The following is a 20787-nucleotide window of genomic DNA, read 5'->3' as shown; positions in this document are numbered from 1 at the left end:
TGGCTGCTGTGTATTTTGGGATTGCGATTTACCTCCAGTAGTGTCGGTAATGACCAAGTCGCCGGAGGAAGATGCATCATCCTGCGGGACAGGAGAGTGTTTATAGTCACATTTAGGACCCCCCCAATTCCTCCCCACCTGGAGAGGGGTACAGAAAGTGTCCCGGCAGATTCTTCCTATGATACCCTGACTGTTACCTCTATGTCATCCTTCAGCAGTGCTGGAGCAGGCTTGTATTCCGGGTCGTCCACATCACTGAGTAGGTGAAAAAGGACCATGAGGGAAGGCAGAGGTGGGACACGGCAGCAGGATACAGAAAGGCGGGACTTCCTGTTTTAACCCCGCCCCCAAGCTTCTAGGGCAGGACCATACCAAAGCCAACAAAGACACACGACTAACAATCAATAATCGCCAATCCTTTTAAATAAACCGATTCACGTTCTGAGACGGGCTATTTATAAACAGTCTGTCCCACACTGCGTGCTCATAAGCGCCACGGTAGTCTGCAATATTTTGGTCCGAGGGCTTCAGGATAGCATAATCAGTAAGAATGACAGATTACAGCACGTACACTGCAGACAATTAGCAAGTGAATGAGGCAAACGGCAAGATTAAAGCCAGTATGATACAGGCAGTGCTCGCAGTGTATCCATCACAGACAGCACTGCGCTCTCTGACCCAGCAGTGCTACAGTGGATCACGTACCCGTCCATAAAATCGTTGGCCCTCTGCTCGGCGGCGATGGCTTTCTCGTCAGGCCGGCCGACCCGCTCCAGGAAGCAGAGGGCGGGGTCTGCGCGGATCGTGTTGTACTTCTCGTACCCTGCGGTGGCGGGGAGGGCAGCCATTACAGTTCACTCATTTCACCTCTCCGCTTTAAGCAGTTACTCCGTCTGAACTGGTAGCTACTGAGTGCATAAAGACCCCAAAGATCACAGGAGGCACTAAAGATGGCCCCCTGGCAGCCTTCAGAGGAGCTGCCAATGCTTGTGTTTCTTCCCGAATGACCTCCAGGTTTCGGGTCAATTAAGAAAAATGGGCTGAAGACCCAGAAGCTCCATCCCCAGAAGGAGAAGGTGCTTCAGTGAGAATGTAGCGAGTAACAGCTCTGTAGCAGTAGTTGATGGGGGGGACAACTCACCATGCTTATAGACTCCCAGTAGGAGGCACTTGTCAGCCTCAGTGTCCCACCACAGCGCGGGCAGCTCAGAGTGGCCCAGTTCAGGGACCCAGATCTCAATCTCGCTGTGGACGGCAGAAAAAAAGCAAAATGAAAGTCAGAGACACACAAACAGATACACACATTCCCCAGAATCCGCCATGATACGGACAGTGTGTGCAGACAGTCGCCGTATGATGACAAGAACATCTGTCTCTCATCATTTCCAGCTCAACACATGAGTGTCAGACAGGGTAAAGCACACTAACAGGCTGGAGTAGATGTCTGGGATGTATGACATAGCACCCTAATGTTGCCTGGTTTTGTTACCAGGAATCTAGAAAAAAATTCTCATTCATTTTCTAAACGCCTGTTTGGACTTGGCACACCTTCTGGTAAGACCATAAATTTGGCGAGGGCTGCCATGACCACGTCAGGTGTTCATTAAACCTCAGACTGACAACGTGAGCCGAGAATGTGGGCCGCCAGAGATTTGACACCGGAGGTCCAGAACGGCGCCGGCTGATTTTCAGTTCCCACCTGGATTCCGAGCCGCCCAGAACCTTCTGGGCCTGGTTGCCGATCACCTCCTGTTTCAGGTAGTAAAGCATTCGAACCCGGAGCAGCACCCTGCCCAGGGAGACGAAGGAGAGTCACATGCAGTTACAGTGAAGGACCTAGAATCTTGGGCTCAAGCAGACTGGGGGACAGGGGTTGGGGGGGGGGGGGCTCACTGACACTAGCCACACAGCACAGTGTTGATCCCCACTCCTGCCCCCAGTTTCCCTCAGTCCGCAGGGTTCTGACAGCTCTTCCCACCCCCCAAGCCTCCAGGGCAGTGGTACAGTCCATGAAAAGCTGCTTCTTCCTGTATTTGTCACGGCAGACAAATCACCCTGACAGAGTGAGGCCAGTGGGGGAATGAGGAGCAAGCCACTTCACGCAGGGCTGCTTTTATGGCCTCACTCGCTCTAGTATGGCAGTTAGAGCCCCGCATGCGTGTACCTTTACATCAGTGAGCTACCTAAATCAATTCAATTCCATCTGATTCATATATAGTGTTTTTAATGAGAAGCATTGACACAAAGCACTTCACCGAGTCTGGGCCCTGGGGTCCCTGGAGACTAAGCCTGAGGCGATGGGAGAAAGCACACTCCACTCTCAGAGAGATTTTAATATTACATTTTATATTATTTCTGTTTAAGCACTGCTTTGTAACTTTCTCACTCTACACCAGACCAGCTCAGAGTCCTGGGGCCCACAGCAACCAGATCAAACACCCCGAACAAGAGGCTTCCAGAGGAAAGGGCTTCACACCATGTCTTTACCCAGCGATGGAACAGTGCTCCCAGCAAAGGGCTCCATGCTCAGTGTGACCCATCACTGGATGGATGGACTGACGGATAGGTCTCCATCGTTTAGATTTCCACTCCATACGGAACCCAGCATTAATGTGAGCTATAATGTCTTCAGGTCTTTTTAATACATCATTAGCCACCAATAAGACTGATGTACTCCTCCCTATGTTTCAGTGTGAGACAACTTGATGCAGCACTCTTGAGGACCTGGGTAGGCCCCCCCCGATGGACAATAACTAGCTCACTGCGATATCCCTTTGACAGGCGGGTGGGGGGGATCTGGGACCGCACTCACTTGTTACAGTGATGTCGCAGATGCTTCTTGTAGCCGTCGTCCTGCAAAAGGTGTTCCGGGTTGTGCTTCCGGATCCACTCGGCCTTTTGGATGTCGAAGGAGCTGGCCTGGGCCTTCATCTTCTTCCCCTTCCTCCCTCGGGGCACCGGCGTCGACAGCCCTGTAGGGTAAAGAGGAGATCATGAGTATTTAAGAGGCGATCATGAGTATTTAAGAGGCGATCGGGCCCTCCCCTGCCGATGGCTGCGCAGTACAGTGAAGATGCGTTCTTTGGAGATCCGGTGCTTGTTTTATTTAAGGGGGTGGGGGTGGCGCTGAACCAATCGGCTCACCCAGGTGGTTCTGCAGCTCTCGAGTGCGCCCATCCTCTGAGGGGGCGATCAGGTCCCACATGAAGCTCTTGATCTTGTCGTCGCCGCGGTAATGGACCAGGCAGTAGGCCAGCAGCGCCCGGCAGATGGCCTCCACGTCCCGCTCAGTGAGCTGCCGCTTGAAACGCCCGTGCAGGATGTCCCTCCAGCGCCCCCACCTGGATGCACGCCGGCAAGGTGCCGTGGCAGCAGTGCGTCAGTACGGCATGGTAAGCTGAAGGTTTAGGCCCATGTGGGATTGCTGTTGTGCCTTTAAAGGGGCACAGTACTTTGCATAAAAAGCCAGCTGGGCTTTATACGGCAAACACAGCAGCACACAGGGCACAGAGGTCTGCTCACCCGTATACCAGTAGGTTCTTCTCCACGCGGAAGCACTCGGTGCGGCCGTAGCCGTTGAGGCGGTCATACGGCCTCCGCAGCTTGGGCTTGTCGTCGCTGTCGCTATCACCCTCTGACAGCTCGGCCAGCTCGTCCTTGGTGGCGCTGAACGGGCGAGTCTGCTTCCGAATCCGGGGGGTGTCGATCACCAGGCTGTTCTGTAGCCCGCAAAGGACAATGAAGGGAGCAGGTGTGTTTTTCTTATTAGCATCCTCAATGCAAGGCAGAGGATGGATGAAACGGGTCAGAGAAACAAGGCACCCACGACTCACTCTGCCATTGACGGTGTCCAGGTCGATCTCGGCCTTCTTTGCCCACTTGTCCCAGAAGTTGGGGTCGTCCAGAGAGATGTCTGTCCTGTTTCCGGACGCCACAAAGCTGGCCTGAAAACAAACACCACATGAAGGATGAACAGAGGTGGTATCCAGGCAACAGTGATACGTTGCTGCACCTGGAGGCTGTTTTGTGGGACTGGTTTGACGGTGGAGACACTGTCTACATCGGAGGAGGGGGAGCCAAACCTTGGCAAAAGTGGAGCCCCGGCCCTCGGACTCGATAGTGATGGTCTTCGTCCTTCGCTGGAGAATCTGATCAATGTCCTCCTCGCAGAACTTGGAGCCCTCGTCCTCCTCGTCCATGAGGGCCCCGTAGGCTCCCCTCCGCAGCAGATCTTCGATCTCCTTCTTGGAGAGTTGCTGCTGGATCTGCTAGAGGAGGGCAGGATGTAGAGGTGGTCAAGCCGGGATAGAGGCGAGCTGGCTGCAGGCCAGGGGTGAACACACAGACCATGGTCAAAACCACTATCGGTGCTCCCCTGCCGAGCTACATTCATAAATACACCATGTATCGTATTTATGAAAATAATAAATACCAAACGTATCATAGGAGCAACCAGAAATAACAAGCTGTGAAATACACATAGCTTATATATCAACTGATCAAAACCAAGGGCGTACATTTGGGTATGAAAGGTACCAATATTGTGGGAGCACTGTGTGTGTTTAGGGGGGTGAGGTGATCGGGGCTGATTATGTCCCTACCAATGATGAAACCAAACCTACGCCCTTGTCCTTAACGGACAGACACAAACACCAATGACAGTAGATCACATAGAGGGAGATTACCCCGCCCACGCTGTTCTCCCGGCCACTCATGCTCTGCAGTACGGCCTTGTCCAGGCCCAGCTTCAGGCTGGCACGGTCGAACATCTCACGCTCGTAGGAGTTACGGGTGATCAGCCGGTACACCTTCACCGCCTTGTTCTGGCCAATCCTATGGCAACGAGCCTGGGCCTGTGGGGGGTGGGGGGTGCAGATACATGACAATGTAAGGGGACACCCACATGTGAGGGGGACACTCATGGGCAGAAATAAACGGGGACAGAATCCCTACTTCTTTTGTCTTATACATTCCACATGCATCGCTTATACTGATGATCTATATATGAAGCAATTCTCCAATTTCCCCAATGAGCCCCCCCTGCTTCTGGCAACACCAGCGGCTTCTTCTGCCCTAAAGCTACATGCTGAGCCTGTGAGACTCCGTGGGGCGGACACTCATTATTGTCAATATTTAACATTAAACTAAAAAGGTTTGATTAATCTATAACAGTGTTTCCCAATCCAGTCCTCAGGGACCCACAGACAGCCCACGTTTTTGTTCTCTCCCTACTGCCAAGCAGAAATATGGACAGTCTGGCAGGGAGCGCAAAGGGAACAAAAACACGGACCGACTGTGGGTCCCCGAGGACCGGACTGGGAAACACTGATGTATATGATTTAAAAATACTTTGCAAAACTGCATTTATGTACTATTTTGCAGCCAATTCCGAAATATAAGGTGAAAACAGCTTAATCGTTTGTTGAGTATTCCCACGTTAAACCATTTAGTTAAATTTACTTAGGGAATCTGGTCGATCATATTTTACAGATAGTAAATTTGAAGTGCATGACTGTCACAAAGAGGTCAGACGGCTATTCAGCTCAGCAGCTGTTGAATATGACCGGTGGTCCTCTGCTGGGCGTCGAATGTGCAGCATTTTGGGTGTACAGGTCCAGTCGTGCAGAACTGCAACCGCCCCTTGTTTCTCAGAACTGGGCTGTCTACACAGGGTGAACCAAGAGGCACTTCAACTGGAATTACAGTAGCCGGGAAACTCCCCCACTGAGCTTTCTGTGGTGACTGGGCCTACACACCCACGCCGGATCCTAGTGGAAATCTGGCAGTTCTGCTGACCGAAGTGGGCTGACTGATTTTCCAATATTACAATAAAAAAATATCACAAAAAAGAAACATCAAACTGTGCAAGTGATACAACCATCTATTATTTTGATTAAATGATTAAAAGATCCCCGGAGAAGTTACCGATTCATGACTGCTTGACCACGGCTGTCGCTAAATGTGGCATCACTGTATAAACTTCAAACCATTCGTTCATAAACAGATTTCCCAGTTGCATTCCTGGCGCAGGGCTCACTGTTGGCATCGGATCGCTCGGCACCATGCCGTTCAATCATGTTAGCATTTTACGTTTCCATGGCGGTGTGGATGAAATGAAAGGGACAGGCGGTTCTGGCTGTTAGCTAAAGGGGATTATGGGCTGTTAGAGCCAGCATACCTGCAGGTCATTCTGCGGGTTCCAGTCTGAGTCGAAGATGATGCAGGTGTCGGCGGCTGTCAGGTTGATGCCCAGGCCGCCGGCGCGGGTGCACAGCAGGAAGACAAAGCGGTCCGAGTCGGGCTTGCTGAAGCGGTCTATGGCCGCCTGCCGCAGGTTTCCCCGCACGCGCCCGTCGATTCTCTCGTACAGGTATCTGAGGCCCAAGGCACAGAAGGCAGAAATTGGTGATGGGGGACAGCCACCAAGGACACCATGTTTTAGAATACTTTATTAATCCCCAATGGGAAATTCTCTTTTGACGTACGCCATCGTGCCCTCCATGAGACACAGATACAGGTGACAGAGAGCTTGGGGGGCACCGTACAGAGCCAGCTGGCATACAGCACCTCTGGAACTGGGCGTCCCTTGGTCAGGGGCCCACAGAGACGTAACTGTCCTGCTAAGGCCAGGGTTTGAACCAACAACCTTCCGGTTGAGCCACATACCATGCCAGCACTGTTGGCCACTCTCTTTGCTAACTTCTGTACTACTACACACGATGGCGCTAAACAGAGTACGCTAAAGGAACAACACGCAGGGACACACGCACACACTGCCCCATGAGATCAAACACGGAACAGTACGGGATGGCTTCCCAAAACTGGGACAACAGGACACTCTGGAGAATGATGACCCCCAAAACCTGGAACAGCATGCAGCGAAAACCCCCATTATCTGCATTATTTTTATTACTTGCCGTGTCCTCAGAGGAGCCGTTTTCGCTAAGCCCGTAGCAGCGCCCGTGCACTTCTTTTTAGAGGTAGCTAATGATCAGAGCGATTACAGCTACTACTCGTGGGGCAGTCCCTGCAGACCGGGCTCTTAAGCACATGACACTTAGGATCTAGCAGGATCAAAGCGCCCATACTTCATTTTGCTTGGAACTAGGGCTGTCAATCGCGCGTAGAACCCCCCCCCCCCCCCCCTCCCCAGGTCACGAGGGGAATCCAGCTCCTCGGGAGTCACGCGTTCCTCCCACTGCCTCCTCGTCACCGAGTGGCCCAGTTCCAGCGGCCTCTGGCTGCCGCCGCGCCCCGGCCTCCTCCTTTGGGGACGGTAACCTCGCGTTGAACCCCGGCTGGGCTCCGCTCCGCTGCTCGCCCTCCTCATCCCGCTCGCTGGCGGCGGCTCAGGCCTCGTCTGCGTGCCAAAGACACGCAGCAGGAGAATGGAGGGGGTGGGGCAGCAGATGGGGGGAGCGGAGGTCGGCCCAGCAGACTGTGCCGGAGACATGCAGCCTCTTGCAGCCTCGGAGGGGCTCTGTCTGTCTCCCTGATTATACACTGCCATTGGTCTAGCGTTTCCCACTCCCATCCTCGGGAAGCCACAGTCGGTCCAAACTTTTGCTCCCCCTGAGCTCCCTACTCGACAGTCCACATTCTTGCTCCCTCCCTAGCTCATCACGATCTTGAATAATTCCAGAATTGCCCCCTGGGATCAATAAAGTCCATGTTAATGTTAAACAAAATTTGAAACACCCATATTTTACAATCCCCCAAATTGCAGGTAACCCAAACCTACTGAACGAAATCTAACTGGCACTGTAACCATTTTGGTGTTTTCCTCTTATAGTTTCCAGATGAGACTATTATGATTAGCAAAAGTGGAGGGTAGGTGGGGGGCGGCGGCTTGGGCCGAGGGGCTGATTGACATTGTTTTCCATTCATTGTTGATATTCTTCAGCCCATGTTCCTGTTGCAAGTGTATAGTTTATTTTGGAAGGTCTAACTAATATTTGGCCATTCATTTTCTTTCCAATAAAATTATGTCAGCACCTCTTGCTAAAATAAAGTTAATCCCTAAAATAACTCCATCGGCGGAAAGTCAGTATCATAGTTGTCAGTGCTGTACAAATGTCTGCCATCATCCATTTGGGCTGGCTAATTCTAACACCATGTTTTTGTCCATGCATTTCCCCCATGTGAAGATTTCACACCGAATTTAGTTTGGAAAAACTCAGTAAATAATGTCTCCATGCAATTCACCCTTTCTCCAATTGCAGATGCAATATCTTCATTCATAGGAAACAAAAAAAGAAATTTAAACTGTTTTACATTATACTTTCAGTATTGTGTATATTGAGCAACAGCACTCTTGTTACTTGAAGCCTTGCATCATCTTTTTTTAGAAACGCAACCAAAAAACTGAACAGCGGACGACAGAATGGTATGTATGCGTGTGTGTACGTGTGTGTGCGTGTGTGTGTGTGCGTGTGTGTGCGTGTGTGTGCGTGTGTGTACGTGTGTGTACGTGTGCGTGCGCGCATATAATCCGCGTCGACTAATGGTTCTGGCAGATTCTGAAGATGTGCTGACTGCCTGCCTCATGGCCCCATGGGACACAGGGATGCTGAGTGTGCCCTGGGGGCCCAGGCTGGCTGGAGAGATGCTACCTTTTCTGGACCAGGTAGCCCTCCAGGATGGAGGATTCATGGAGATGCTGAGTATGCCCTAGAGGGAACGGGACTGCAGGACGAGCGTTACCTTCTCTGAATGAGGTAGTCCTCCAGGATGTCCAGGCAGCGCACCATCTGGGAGAAGATGAGCACCTTGTGGCCCCCAGCTTTCATCTTGGGTAGCAGCTTGTCAATGAGGACCAGCTTGCCGGCCGACTGGATCATGGCCTGCAGGTGGAAGTCCGCGGCACCGGGGCTATAAACCTCCCGGAAGTCTTCCAGGATCTTCTCCTCAGCCCCTGAGGAGATGAGACCATGTTGGGTCAACAGGATCTCTGCAATCTACAGAAGTCTACAGAAAAGCTTCATGACCCTTAACCTTGCGTTCCCACCTTCACTTTCACAGTTCCTCCAGTGGTGCCTTTCCATTGTGTTGACAAATTCACGAAATAGTTCACAATTCAAAGATTAAACTTGCTGGTAGCATGGAGTCTGAGATTATAGCAATAACGCAGGGCTGCAGGCAAAATGCACAAATATGGGATGCAGAGGTCCAGTTTGGTGTTCCAGAGAGCAGAAGATGCCATGTGACAGCTGCTCCAGCCCCTCCTATCCCTGTCTCCACAGAAGGGTTCTAAAGACACCCCCTTATCTGAATTTTTGAACCCACGAGTGTGCATCTGTACTCTATAATGGTGTGTTCCGTTTGAACATGGAATTTGGAAATTTTTAGTTCCTAGTTGAAAATTTCAAGAACACCCCCTGAACTACGGAAAGTCAGAGAAACCTCTGGAACCTCACCCTCGGAATCCAAGATGGCTGCACCCTTCATCAACAGAAGTGACAGCTGTAGTTTTGTAGTGTTTATTAGCACTTATGTCTCATTTGCGTTTAATTATATCGGTCGTACAGAAAATATGGTCCAGCTGCTATGTGTGGACATGTTGCTAAGGTGTTTGTATCAGTAAAATACAGTGTAATGCATTGTCATCAACTGGTATTGCAAACAATGTCTAACAACAAACCTGGTTAGAACTGGTATTGCTAAATGGCTTTTCAATTTGTTGTACTGGAACGTGGTTAATTTGGGTGTGATGTCATTCTCAGCTTGGGATTCCGAGGTAAATGGAATGCAGCATAAATCTACCCAACCACCCGGGATCACAGTTCATATGTCATCAACTCTGACCCAGACCCAATGGGGTGTCACACAGCAGTTCTGTAAAGGCGGGGGTGGGCTCTCATTTCCTGTCACATGCAAACTGGGTTTAGATATGTGTAACACCTATTTTTAAATTCCCACTGCATTTCCTGTTGTAGCGTGAGATCATCATTATAAATGAGATGAAATCGTGCTTTGGTATGTTCTGATCTTTTCAACAATATGACAACAATCAGACTAATCTTTCCATGTGTGTGTATGTGGATTATGTTTATATTGCACTGTGGGGTCCAAAAGTCACCCACAATGTAATAAAAACCTGTAATTTTGACATCGAGGGGACCACTGTTCAGGTCCCCACAAAGATCTGTGAATGCAATCAAGAAACTATAAATGCTTAAAGTTTTGTACTTCGTTTGGTAACTTATGGTTAAGGTTAGTGCTGGGTAGGGGTTAAGGTGGTCATGTTTCCAAACAATTACAAACCTGTGTGTGTGTGTGTGTGTGTGTGTGTGAGAGAGAGAGAGAGAAAGAGAGAGAGAGATACCATCAACAATAAAAAAATTCAGCTGGAGCAAAGCTGTGATGACTTAGTATGTGATGACTCTTAGTGTAGTGACATCACAAATAGCTGTGATGAGATCACAGACGCATACAGAAGCTTTATTTAACAATGTTCAGCCCCAGTAATGTGGTTGTTATAATAATGGCCTATTAGGCACCTACAGATTGTTATGGTGATGCACAGTGGTGTTCAGTACCTGCAATGGAGTTGGGTTTTATATTGGTGTGGTATGGTGTTCAGTACCTGCAATGGAGTTGGGTTTTATATTGGTGCGGTATGGTGTTCAGTACTTGCAATGGAGTTAGGTTTTATAGTGGTGCAATATGGTGCTGAGCACCTACGATGAGATATCGGTTTTTTATGGCAATGTCCAGTAGTGTTCAGTACCTGTGATGAAGCAGGATTTTTATGTTCAGCACCCACAATGGCATATCGGTTCTCATGGCAATGTTCAGTGGTGTTCAGTACCTGTGATGAGGTAAGGGTGGTTACAGCACTTGCGCAGCTCCATCATGGTGTTAACCAGGTTGGGTACGTTGGCCTGGCCAGCACCCTTGGCCAGGAAGGAGAAGTTCTTCTCCAGGATGGCGCGGTAGTACTTCTTCTGGATGTTGGTGAGTTCCACCTCGATGATGGTCTCCTCCTTGGGCGCCAGCTTCTTCTCCACATCCTCCTTCAGTCTCCGCAGCATCATTGGCTTCAGAATGGCCTGTAGCTTCTGGACCTGCGGAGAGAATCAGGTACCTGCTGTCTGACAACAGCCACCTGTGGGATGCTTTTGCAACTACATAAATACAGGATTATAACTCCCTTCAAAGGATTTCCCATATATCACACATTGGTTTAATCACATAATAGTCCAAATTAATATGCGATAGTCTGTGCTATCATAGCCTTCCTAAACCTCAAGATTAATTAACTCAGATACTTCACAGCATCCAAGAAATTGCATTGAGGAGGACAGAAAGAAAACCAGTTCATGCGCTTTACAGACACTGACAGCTAGGGGGTGCTGGAAGCCCCACACTGCTCCTACCTGCTCCTCCGTCTTCAGGTCCCCGAACTCCTGCATGAAGGTGCTCTCTGAGGGGAAGCGTGAGGGCTCCAGGAAGTGCAGCAGGCTGAACAGCTCCTCCACCGTGTTTTGGAGAGGAGTGCCAGTCAGGAGGACTTTGTGCTCCTGCAGCAGGGCCAGCAAGTCAATTAAGTTCTATCAATCGCAGGAAGACTGGGGCACGATGTAACCCCCCACACAAAAACCTCAAGGCTGGCAGCTTCTAGGTCAGCTGATGTGCCCTCGTCTGTCACATGACTCAAGTCAAGAGAAGGCAGTGACGAATCAGAGACCAGCTGTGGCCCACTTCCTGGCAGTCATTGAGGCTGTTATGAAAGACTAAATGCACGATTGTACTGTTTCACCCACATCCCACTGGTTACTCTGAAGGTTTGAGCTTTGACCCCACATCTACAGATACTGAATTAAAAAGTTTGGCCCAGGAATTATGGATAAAGGGAAGCACAGCCACTCAGACAGTGATCTTCCCCTGCATGCTGAGCTCCTCAGCACACCCACCAGATTCATGAGCTTGAAGCCCTCTAGCAGCTTGCAGTTCTTGTTTTTGAGGCGGTGGGCTTCGTCGATGATGACGCAGCGCCACTCCACAGCGTTGAGCTCCGGGCAGCCGCCCAGGATCATCTCGAAGGTGGTGATAATCGCCTGGAACCTGTAGGCCCCTCGGATCACGCGGCCCTATGGCAAGAAAACCGCCAATGGGATCAGGGCCCAAGCGGGAACCAGAACAACCGAGCGGGCTGAAAAGTAATGCCTGACTGCGCTGGTCACAGAGCCTATTCCAGATGCAGCCCTTCTATATTGTTATGGAATATTTAAATACAATTGTGTGGCTAGCTGTGGTCTCAGACTTACTGAATCAATCTAGACAAATAATACTCAGATACTCACATCTGAGGTGCTAAAGACCACAGCCGAACTCCGGTGAGGAACCAGGCTATAGCTGACCTGGCTACTCATGCTTAATTAAATATGTTCAGATTCATAGCACTGCAGTGGTGGTGTTCAGCGACATCAATTTTCTCCTCTCAAGAAGGCACATTTTCCATGATACCCATTCCTAACTCCTCCCCACACTTTCCTGTTCCCCTTTCAAAATCCCCAGCCCCTCAAAATGGGAATTCTCCCAGCATTCCGATCACCCATTCCCATATTTGGTCACAAACAGGATATCTGCCTCGGAAGCAGAGCACCAACCACCCATGACACCAGTAAATGTTATCAAATCCTTGCCCATAGAACGTTTGACCAGCCTGCATAATTACACTTGCTGAATTACAGCCTTCAAAGCCAGAGAACAATGTTGCCGGTGAAGAACCCCAATTTGACATCACTTCGGGATGTGTTCGCATCCGAGTTGGCGGTTATGAAGACGCCAGTCGGCTGACCTGCGAGTCCCTGAAGTACATCTCGTACTGCTGCAGCATCTGCCTGCTGACCATGCTGCCGTGATACACGATGACATTTAGGTGTGTCCACGTGCGGAACTCGCGCTCCCAGTTGGCGATGGTGGAGAGGGGGGCGATGATGAGGAAGGGAGCCCGGATGCCCGTGCGGTGGATCTCCTCCAGAAACGTGATGGACTGGATGGTTTTGCCCAGGCCCATCTCGTCAGCCAGGATGCAGTTCCGTCTACAAGCCGGGGGGGATAATCAATTTTTCTTAGACAACCTCGATCCTTTACTTGCAGCCAGGACGTCTGTTCTGACAGCAGAGGGACTCAGGCAGACAAAATCAGGATTTTACAGCCAGATGGGTTTGTATTCCCACACACTGGGGATAGATTATTGTCAGGGAGAGCAGACACACACACACACATACACACACACGCACACGCACACACATTCTGGATGCAGGTATACCAGGAGGAACTCTCCACTGTTAATGTAAAACCACTAAAACGAATCAATACTGATAAATCATATACTATACAGTGCTGTGGAAGAGTGTTAGCCAGTCAAAGATATGCTTTAAACTATATTATATGTCTGTCAAAGTGTGTCAGCTTAGCCAATTCAAAACATCTCCTACAGTCACCCCAGTATTTGTAGCAAACATATAATAGATGTGTTGATTCAACCACTACCCCACCTGGCTAATAAAAAACTCCTCAATTATTTGTCTAATTAAAATAATTAAGTGAACCGAGTTTGAAATGTAATAAATACATGGAACTGCCCCTGAGGAGAGGTTTGGGAACCGAAATAGTGTTCAACTAGCCACCCAATAAGAGAGAAGCAAAGGAAATTCTTGGCAAGTTTCGCTGTGTTAGCTTTAGTCTACATGTGTTCTAATGCTTTTTTTTCCTCCTGGGCAAATGCACATTTACTGTACAGATAAATGGCCTTATACATTTCCTTTGACTGTCTAAGACATACATGCATATTGTATATAACAGTGGCCTTTCTCAGTTTAGTTTGGTTTTCCTGTAGGAAATAAATTACCATTTTACAGCAGGCCAGATAGACATCGCAAACACACACACACACTCACGCACGCACGCACACACACACACACACATGCATGCACACACACACATGCACACGCAAGTCCCAACAGGTGAAAGTGCGACTGCATTCCTATGAATTAATTCCATCCCACTGGACGTCAGGCATGACCTAGCGAAAGCCAGTGGAGCGCAACCCGAAACAGGCCAGTCTGACACATGCCAGATGGCTTTCTCCATGGGAACGGTGGGCCGGATCGGCACCTCTCTGCCCTCCTGCGCCCGCCCGTCGCCCCTGGCCCGCCGTGCCGTTTAAAGCCGGTGGCGCCGTCAGACCCATACCGCTAGTGGGCTGTGCCTGCGACCCACCTGTTGTACCAGTTGAATAGGAGCCAGTTGACGCCCTCCAGCTGGTAATCCCTGAGGCGGTTGCCGCTGCGGTATTCCCGGGATTGTTCCCTCTTCTTCCAGTGACTGGCCGGAGGCCGCTCCTGCCAGGGATGGAGAGACATGGAAAAGCTCTCCAGCAGCCCGTGGACATTTACTGCATCCAGAACGCGTTTAATTGTGTCTGCATCCCCAGTGTGGCAGATCTTCAGACTTAACAGTATAACGAGAGAGACAGGGTGTTAAAAATGAACGTCTGTTATCAGCAGATGAGATCGGCTGGGCCCAAAACACATAAAAACACATTTTTAATACCTATCTCTGTAAAACTGTAACAACAATCGCCGAATGGTTCAGCGAGCCATTACTCTGTAGCCGTGATCAGAAGGTTCCCGGTTAAAATAGCTTTGTCGAAATACACCGAGATACCAGTGATCTATGTCGAGATGCATGGATTATCTGAAGGAATAAAAGGTATATTCTATATATTATTCATCGTTAGTGATACAGTACATCACCATGGACTGGTGCATTCCTGATAACTCAGAACCTTCAAATAAATAAATAAATAAACAAATAATAAATAAATAACATTTCCAACCTCCCACTTAAAAAAGTATTAAAGAATGGCTGAATGGAACGAATCCATAATGCAAATTTACGCGAACGAATTCTAATTCTGCTAGCGTTTCATGGTAATATAACATGGTGTGCTGGCAGAAATTAGAACATATCTTAAATCATAATGGACACCGTATGAACAGCAGAAAAGCTTGTCTTCGTTTTCACACCACTGTCGCTCTCCAAAGCCGCCACCTTTCTGCATGAAGTCCACATATTCTCCTCCTGTTCTTGCATGTTCTCTCCCACGGTTCAAAATCACATTTCCGGTGAAACGGCATCTGTATCTAGCCTGTAGTGTATTCGTCTGGACTGGAGTCCCCTGCTCCGTGCCCAGTAATTGCTGGGATGGTCTTGCCATGACCTGGCACTGCTCTGGATGGCTGCAATAATGAATAACTATGATGGGTTTTAGCATTTCTTGCTTATTCTGTTATTTAGCATACAGCATAGGGTATTTAAACTGAATTATGCAAACCCATCATTTCCTTAAATTACATTTAATTTCCTTTCATAATTTGCACCTCTGTTGGTTAATGGGGTTAAGCAGTCAATAGTGCCGTACCCTACATGAGCGATGCAAATGTACAAAACGCCGGCAGGTATTTTTAGAGACTACTGTACAAGGCAAATAGCCAGTGTGCTACAACTCATGTTCTACCTTTAAATAGGTCAGATGAGGGGGGATAAAGAGAAAAGAAAAACTGCACAGAAGCAGATTTCCCGTAAAGCCAAGGTCCGTTACAGGGAAGCTCTGCTGCGGCGTGTGCATTACGCTACATGCTATGAAACGTTCCTGAATCCCACAGGAGCCCATTTGGGCTGTGATATCACTGGCCATCCACGGCAATGAGGATTCTGCATCCTCACATCCTCCTTCCCAGGGACATGGACACCCTGGCAGATTCAGGGGGTGCAGTACTTTATGGGGTTTCATATTAAGATTATAAAATGATGTATAGAATGACGTTATAGGGTTCCAGCTCTGCCCCTACTCCCCCCCTCTCAGCTTCAGCAGGGGGGGCCTTGTCCACTCACCACCCTGCGGGGGTCGGGCCGTGCCGCCTGCAGCAGCTCGAACTCCTCGATCTTGCTCTGGTCCACGTCCTCCTTCAGCTCCCAGGTGCTGTCCTCGTAAGGCAGGGAACACCACTTCACCAGGTAGTACACCACGGGCTGGAAGGCAAGGCGGGGCGAGGCGGGGCTGTTAGTGCAGAGCCGCCACGGGAACCGGGCGAGGTCCGGAACCCGGACAGAGGCCCGTATCAATCGGAAACTGCACGGACAGAGCGGTTGCGTGTCACTCGTCTGGCAGTGGGAGCGGGCAGAGTACCTCTCCAGTGTCCTTGTCTTCGCAGTATGATACCTCCAGCACCCTGTCGACCTCAACATAGTCAGGGTTAAAAGGCTCCTCGTCCATCTAAAAAACCGGGGGGGAGGGGGGGGGGGGTGAGCTGAGTCATCTTGCTCTTGGTCACCATGGGGACTCACAGTTAAAACAGAGGGGTGGAGGGGGATGGGGGGATCTCTTCTGTACATGCTGGCGCACGCACACACACACACACACACACACACACACACACACACACACGCACGCACGCACACACACACGCACGCACGCACGCACGCACACACGCACACGCACACGCACACGCACACGCACACACACACGCACACACACACGCAATCTCACTATAACATCTTTGTAATTAATAAACCCTAAGCCAGCACTGATTAATTCCAAACCCAGAGCAAAAAATGAGGCCAGGAGAAATTCTAGTTTCTTCTGCCATTAACTTAACGATGAAGAATAATCCACTAATGACACTCGCACGCCTTCACGCACACACACAGAACCGTGCGAGTGAGGATGGGCGCTCTTACATCAGCGAAGAAGTGCGCCCTCTGGGCCTGCTTTATCTTGAAGCGCTTGATCTTCTGCTGGATGCGCTTGTCCTTCACTAGCTGTTGCTCTGTGGCCCACTCGCAGTGCAGATAGGAGCTGGGGAGGCACAGGCAGGCATGACGCAGCTCCAGCCCCCAACGCGTGGAAGATCCCAGCCTCACGCTACCTCAGCCACTCATTTAATTACTTTGCTACAAGACCCAGCTACAGCCAGCCTGCACACGAATCCAGTGCAGCACATTCTGATGGATCCATTTATGATTTATCTTGAGAACAATGGCATTGTGTGCACAGAATTATTTTATTAAAGCTCCCAGAGCGATATCCCTTTCCCCCACATCACCCCGGATTTCAACAGCAGTTCAGTGAAAGTGGCACAAGATACATTTATGTCTTTAAAGGAAGGAATTTTAACACGCGGGAGAGGCAAGTACAGACCAGCCGCTCTTCACACCATGCTAACCCCAAGACAGCGACAGCTAGTCTGTTAATTGACTGTTCACTCCACACGAGCAGCTATTGCTACATTCATGGCAAAAGCTTGGCTATATATCACATAAATGTATGGTAACCTAATAAGGTAAAAATGAAACATACACGGACGGCAATAAAGAGATTACCTGACAGTTATAAGATTTTAAATAAGGTGTTTCACATTAGTCTTTGTTAAACAAAATCTGGAATGACCTCTGATTTATCTTTGAGTATTGACTGGAAGAAACATTGTCTAATAGGACTAAAGGACGAGCAAACCATAAAAGCATGCCTGAGCGACAAAGGGCAGTGACATGTGTGGCATACAGGAGATTCTTCACCTGTGAGTAAAAACGTGTGTGAACCAGGCATGACCTAAGCAGCACCTGCTATGAATGATCTGTCCCCAATGGCTACTGAACCCAACTATTGCAGACGGCGAGTGTTAACATGCGCACTTGGAGAAGACTTACTAGTTTTTGTACTTCACAAAGTACTCCTCAATCTCGACCACGACTCCGGGGGACACCTGGAGGAAAAGGGGGGAGCATTACCATGACAACGGGAGTGGCGAGTGGCTTGAGCCTTCTGTGTGAGCGATGGTCTCGGAGACAGCCGGCGCGATACCTCTCTCTTCCCCACACGCGACGACATAATCTTGTCGACAACGGCGGCATCCTCCTCGCTCGGGTTCTCCTGCGGGAACAGAGATGGGACTGAAGTGGGAAGAATGGTGCTTTGATACATCCTGGAGGAGTGACGTGAGGTGGGGTGGGGGCTGAGGAAGAGTGCATACCAGGCCTGAACAGCTTTTAACAAGATCTTATAGGGAAGGGAAAGCCAATGAAATCAACACACCTGCATTTCATTACCAACAAAAGCAAAGTGCATTTCTCATGTTCCTGGAAATTTTAAATATCTCAGCAAAATCTGACAGTTTAAATTAACACCCCCCCCCCCAAAGGATACGCCTAATTCCAGCCAAAAGTATAGTTTGAGGCTCGAGACGAAATGACACCGTCTGCAAGCTGCATGAAAGTACTTGTGACATCCAAGGCATCAGATGACTGTTAATAAAGGGTCAGACATCTGTAGTAATTGCACTTTTTGCTGCAGCCTGGTTAGTGAGACCTGATGCGGCAGGGTTGCTCGTGGCCTCCAGAGCGCAGTACTCACCACAAAGAGCTGAACAGCTGGCTGCTTCGGGGCAGCGCTGGATGTCTTCTTCGCTTTGACGATCATCTTTACCTCCTCGTCCGACAGCCTTGACTCTCCATCCTCAGCGTACTTCTTCCTCTTCACCTGCCGGTTTGATCTTCTCTTCTGAGGGGACCATAGGCAGCATGCTATTTACCTCAATAACTGGCTTAGCTGGGCGCTTGGGAGAAAACCTGGATTTCTCTTTTTGTAAACATCTATTCTTCATATAAACATTATTCTACTTGAATAAACTTGTAATGTATTTATCGACATGAGTCATGTGACCTGTGACGGTGCCGCTCAGTTGGTGCTGTGCAAGTCCAATGGTTGCTCAGAATTACACAACCACATGAACCTTACACAGGATGAGATCTCCACAGGTATGGGGGGGAGGGGCTACAGAACTCCGTCATGATTGTTTAGTGCAAGAGCAGGGCCAGCCTGTCAAGTCAATTCTCCTGCCCCCACTGGAAACTCACAACTGACCAATCACCCAAAATGAATCATCAACACAAATACAGATTATTTAGTAGTGCGAGCCTGGAGGGACCCCTCTCCTCGACCAAGCAACTACATTTCTGTTCCTCAAGTACCTGACAGATCCCCCCTTACTCTTTCTTCGCTGCAGTGCCACAGCCAGTTGGGCCTGGGGTCACTGTTTGTAAATGGCACAGGGACACGTTCACATTTACATTATTTAGAGGAGCCTTCTGTCCGAAGCGCCGTACGAGAGTGGAAATCTTGGGGTCAGTGAGCAGGAGAAGCCTGCATCCAGTGCCGCTAGAGCCCTTAGGGATAATTAAAGGCCAAGCTCAAAGGCCCAGAAGTGATGCAATTACCCCGCTTCCGCTTGTACATGGGATTCAAACCCATGACCTCCCGGACACGGACTCAGCTCCCTATAACAGACTGGCCAGCACAGATGTCAGGTGTCTCACCGAGTCGTCCTCTTTGGAGGACCGCCGTGGGGGGTGCTCATCCTCAGACAAGTCCTCAGAAGACTCATTCTTCCGCTTTTTCTTCTTCCCGAACTTGATGACTATTTTCCTGGAAAACAGTTTTCAGGGAAAGTCATTAGGTTCACTGGGAGAGCGAGAGAAAAAAAAACGACACAAAGGAAAAAGGTAGAAGGAAAAAAAAAAAACAGAGGACGTTCAGAGTCCACGCAGGGTCATTTCAGGGGTCTAGGCAAGTCCGTAGCCAGAAAATGTTTTTTTGGGGGAGGGGTTGTCCTCTTTAACAGATTTTTGCTGATTGTGGGGTGAGTAGATTTGTGTTTCGGTAGATTGTGCCGGATTAGAGGGATTCTCACTCAGCAGATTATTAATTTCTTGTGGAAGTGTACATGCGTTCATGTATTCTTGTATGAATCTTACATCATTGCATTACTGTATGTGATTTATGCTTGTGCTTCTATCATTATTGGTGATAGACAATAGAGTTTTCTCAATCTTGAAACTTCACTGGCGCCCCCTTTTGCTGATCTGGGCACCCTTCAGGATGATCGGGCCCTAGGTGGCTGCCCACTTTGCCTATGCTTATATCCAGAACTGGATCCACAATCTTCGTTTTCCAGGATGGAAGTCGAGCTGCGTTGGCAAATCAGTGAATCAGGGAGACTATTTTTTTTTAAAAAATCCATGGAGGTGCCGTCAAAGATTCGAAAGGGCCAGATGTGCCAGATGAACTCTGAGTAAGCGCGGTGTACACAGAGCGGCTTCTTACACACCAGCCTACACACAGCTGTTCCTTTCTAGTGGGGTGGGGGGGCTGAAAATTACTCAAGTTCAAAGCCAAAAGACGGCAGCCTTACAGATTCATCAAACAAGAACTAATCGCTTTAAGAGTCTAAGATCAGAGGCAAGAATCCCGCTGCTCCCCGCGTGTTTCTGCCAGCATCAGAGGTGGTGATCAATAAGGCGGAGGATATCACGGCGGATCAGGCTGACGCCACGTAGAAAGATGGATCGGCAAAAAAAAAACAAAACTGCATTTATCGCACGCTAATGAGATTAGCTCTCCCCGTCTACCCCGAAGCTCGCTCTGTCACGAGTATCCAAATTCGCATACACCCAGATTTATTAAATAATGCAAATGATAAAAAAAGCAGGAAGAGCAATGGGGTAAAAATGCTGAGTGCAGTTCCCCCGAAAACTTGTAAGGCACGTGGGAGCAGCGACTGCAAGCCGTCATTATTCTTAGTGAACTTAAATGAGCACCCATCTTAATTATCGGCAAATTAGCGGGTGAGTCGTCTGTGAGGGACGGGGTCACTGAGGACGACGATTAAAGCCATCCACACTCAGTGCCGACACTGGCATGGTGCTGGAGGTCTGGCG

General features: G+C 49.3%; 1 protein-coding gene across 8 annotated transcripts in view; it reads right to left on the bottom strand.

The window, feature by feature from the left end:
* Positions 1 to 20787, bottom strand: part of chd9 (chromodomain helicase DNA binding protein 9) — a 64736-nt gene that overhangs the window by 10416 nt on the left and 33533 nt on the right. For 4 of the 8 annotated variants that reach the window (XM_049030633.1, XM_049030636.1, XM_049030634.1 and 1 more), the window contains 25 exons: positions 19387 to 19495; positions 18425 to 18571; positions 17876 to 17944; positions 17722 to 17777; positions 16753 to 16870; positions 16202 to 16288; positions 15907 to 16044; positions 14230 to 14351; positions 12803 to 13046; positions 11916 to 12092; positions 11379 to 11522; positions 10811 to 11066; positions 8704 to 8914; positions 6179 to 6374; positions 4686 to 4853; positions 4083 to 4268; positions 3834 to 3944; positions 3523 to 3719; positions 3145 to 3341; positions 2813 to 2972; positions 1700 to 1789; positions 1142 to 1245; positions 706 to 823; positions 198 to 255; positions 33 to 81 (listed from right to left, as the gene is read on the bottom strand). In XM_049030633.1, the coding sequence (XP_048886590.1) occupies positions 33 to 81; positions 198 to 255; positions 706 to 823; positions 1142 to 1245; positions 1700 to 1789; positions 2813 to 2972; positions 3145 to 3341; positions 3523 to 3719; positions 3834 to 3944; positions 4083 to 4268; positions 4686 to 4853; positions 6179 to 6374; positions 8704 to 8914; positions 10811 to 11066; positions 11379 to 11522; positions 11916 to 12092; positions 12803 to 13046; positions 14230 to 14351; positions 15907 to 16044; positions 16202 to 16288; positions 16753 to 16870; positions 17722 to 17777; positions 17876 to 17944; positions 18425 to 18571; positions 19387 to 19495 (3512 nt within the window). The remainder of the gene's footprint in view (positions 1 to 32; positions 82 to 197; positions 256 to 705; positions 824 to 1141; positions 1246 to 1699; positions 1790 to 2812; positions 2973 to 3144; positions 3342 to 3522; positions 3720 to 3833; positions 3945 to 4082; positions 4269 to 4685; positions 4854 to 6178; positions 6375 to 8703; positions 8915 to 10810; positions 11067 to 11378; positions 11523 to 11915; positions 12093 to 12802; positions 13047 to 14229; positions 14352 to 15906; positions 16045 to 16201; positions 16289 to 16752; positions 16871 to 17721; positions 17778 to 17875; positions 17945 to 18424; positions 18572 to 19386; positions 19496 to 20787) is intronic. The other 4 variants (XM_049030635.1, XM_049030638.1, XM_049030640.1 and 1 more) reach the window with 2 other exon arrangements.

This window comes from Brienomyrus brachyistius, chromosome 11 (genome assembly GCF_023856365.1).
Source record: "Brienomyrus brachyistius isolate T26 chromosome 11, BBRACH_0.4, whole genome shotgun sequence".
Taxonomy (NCBI): domain Eukaryota; kingdom Metazoa; phylum Chordata; class Actinopteri; order Osteoglossiformes; family Mormyridae; genus Brienomyrus; species Brienomyrus brachyistius.
Note: the sequence above shows the minus strand (reverse complement) of the source record. Positions and strands in the feature narration are given on the sequence as shown.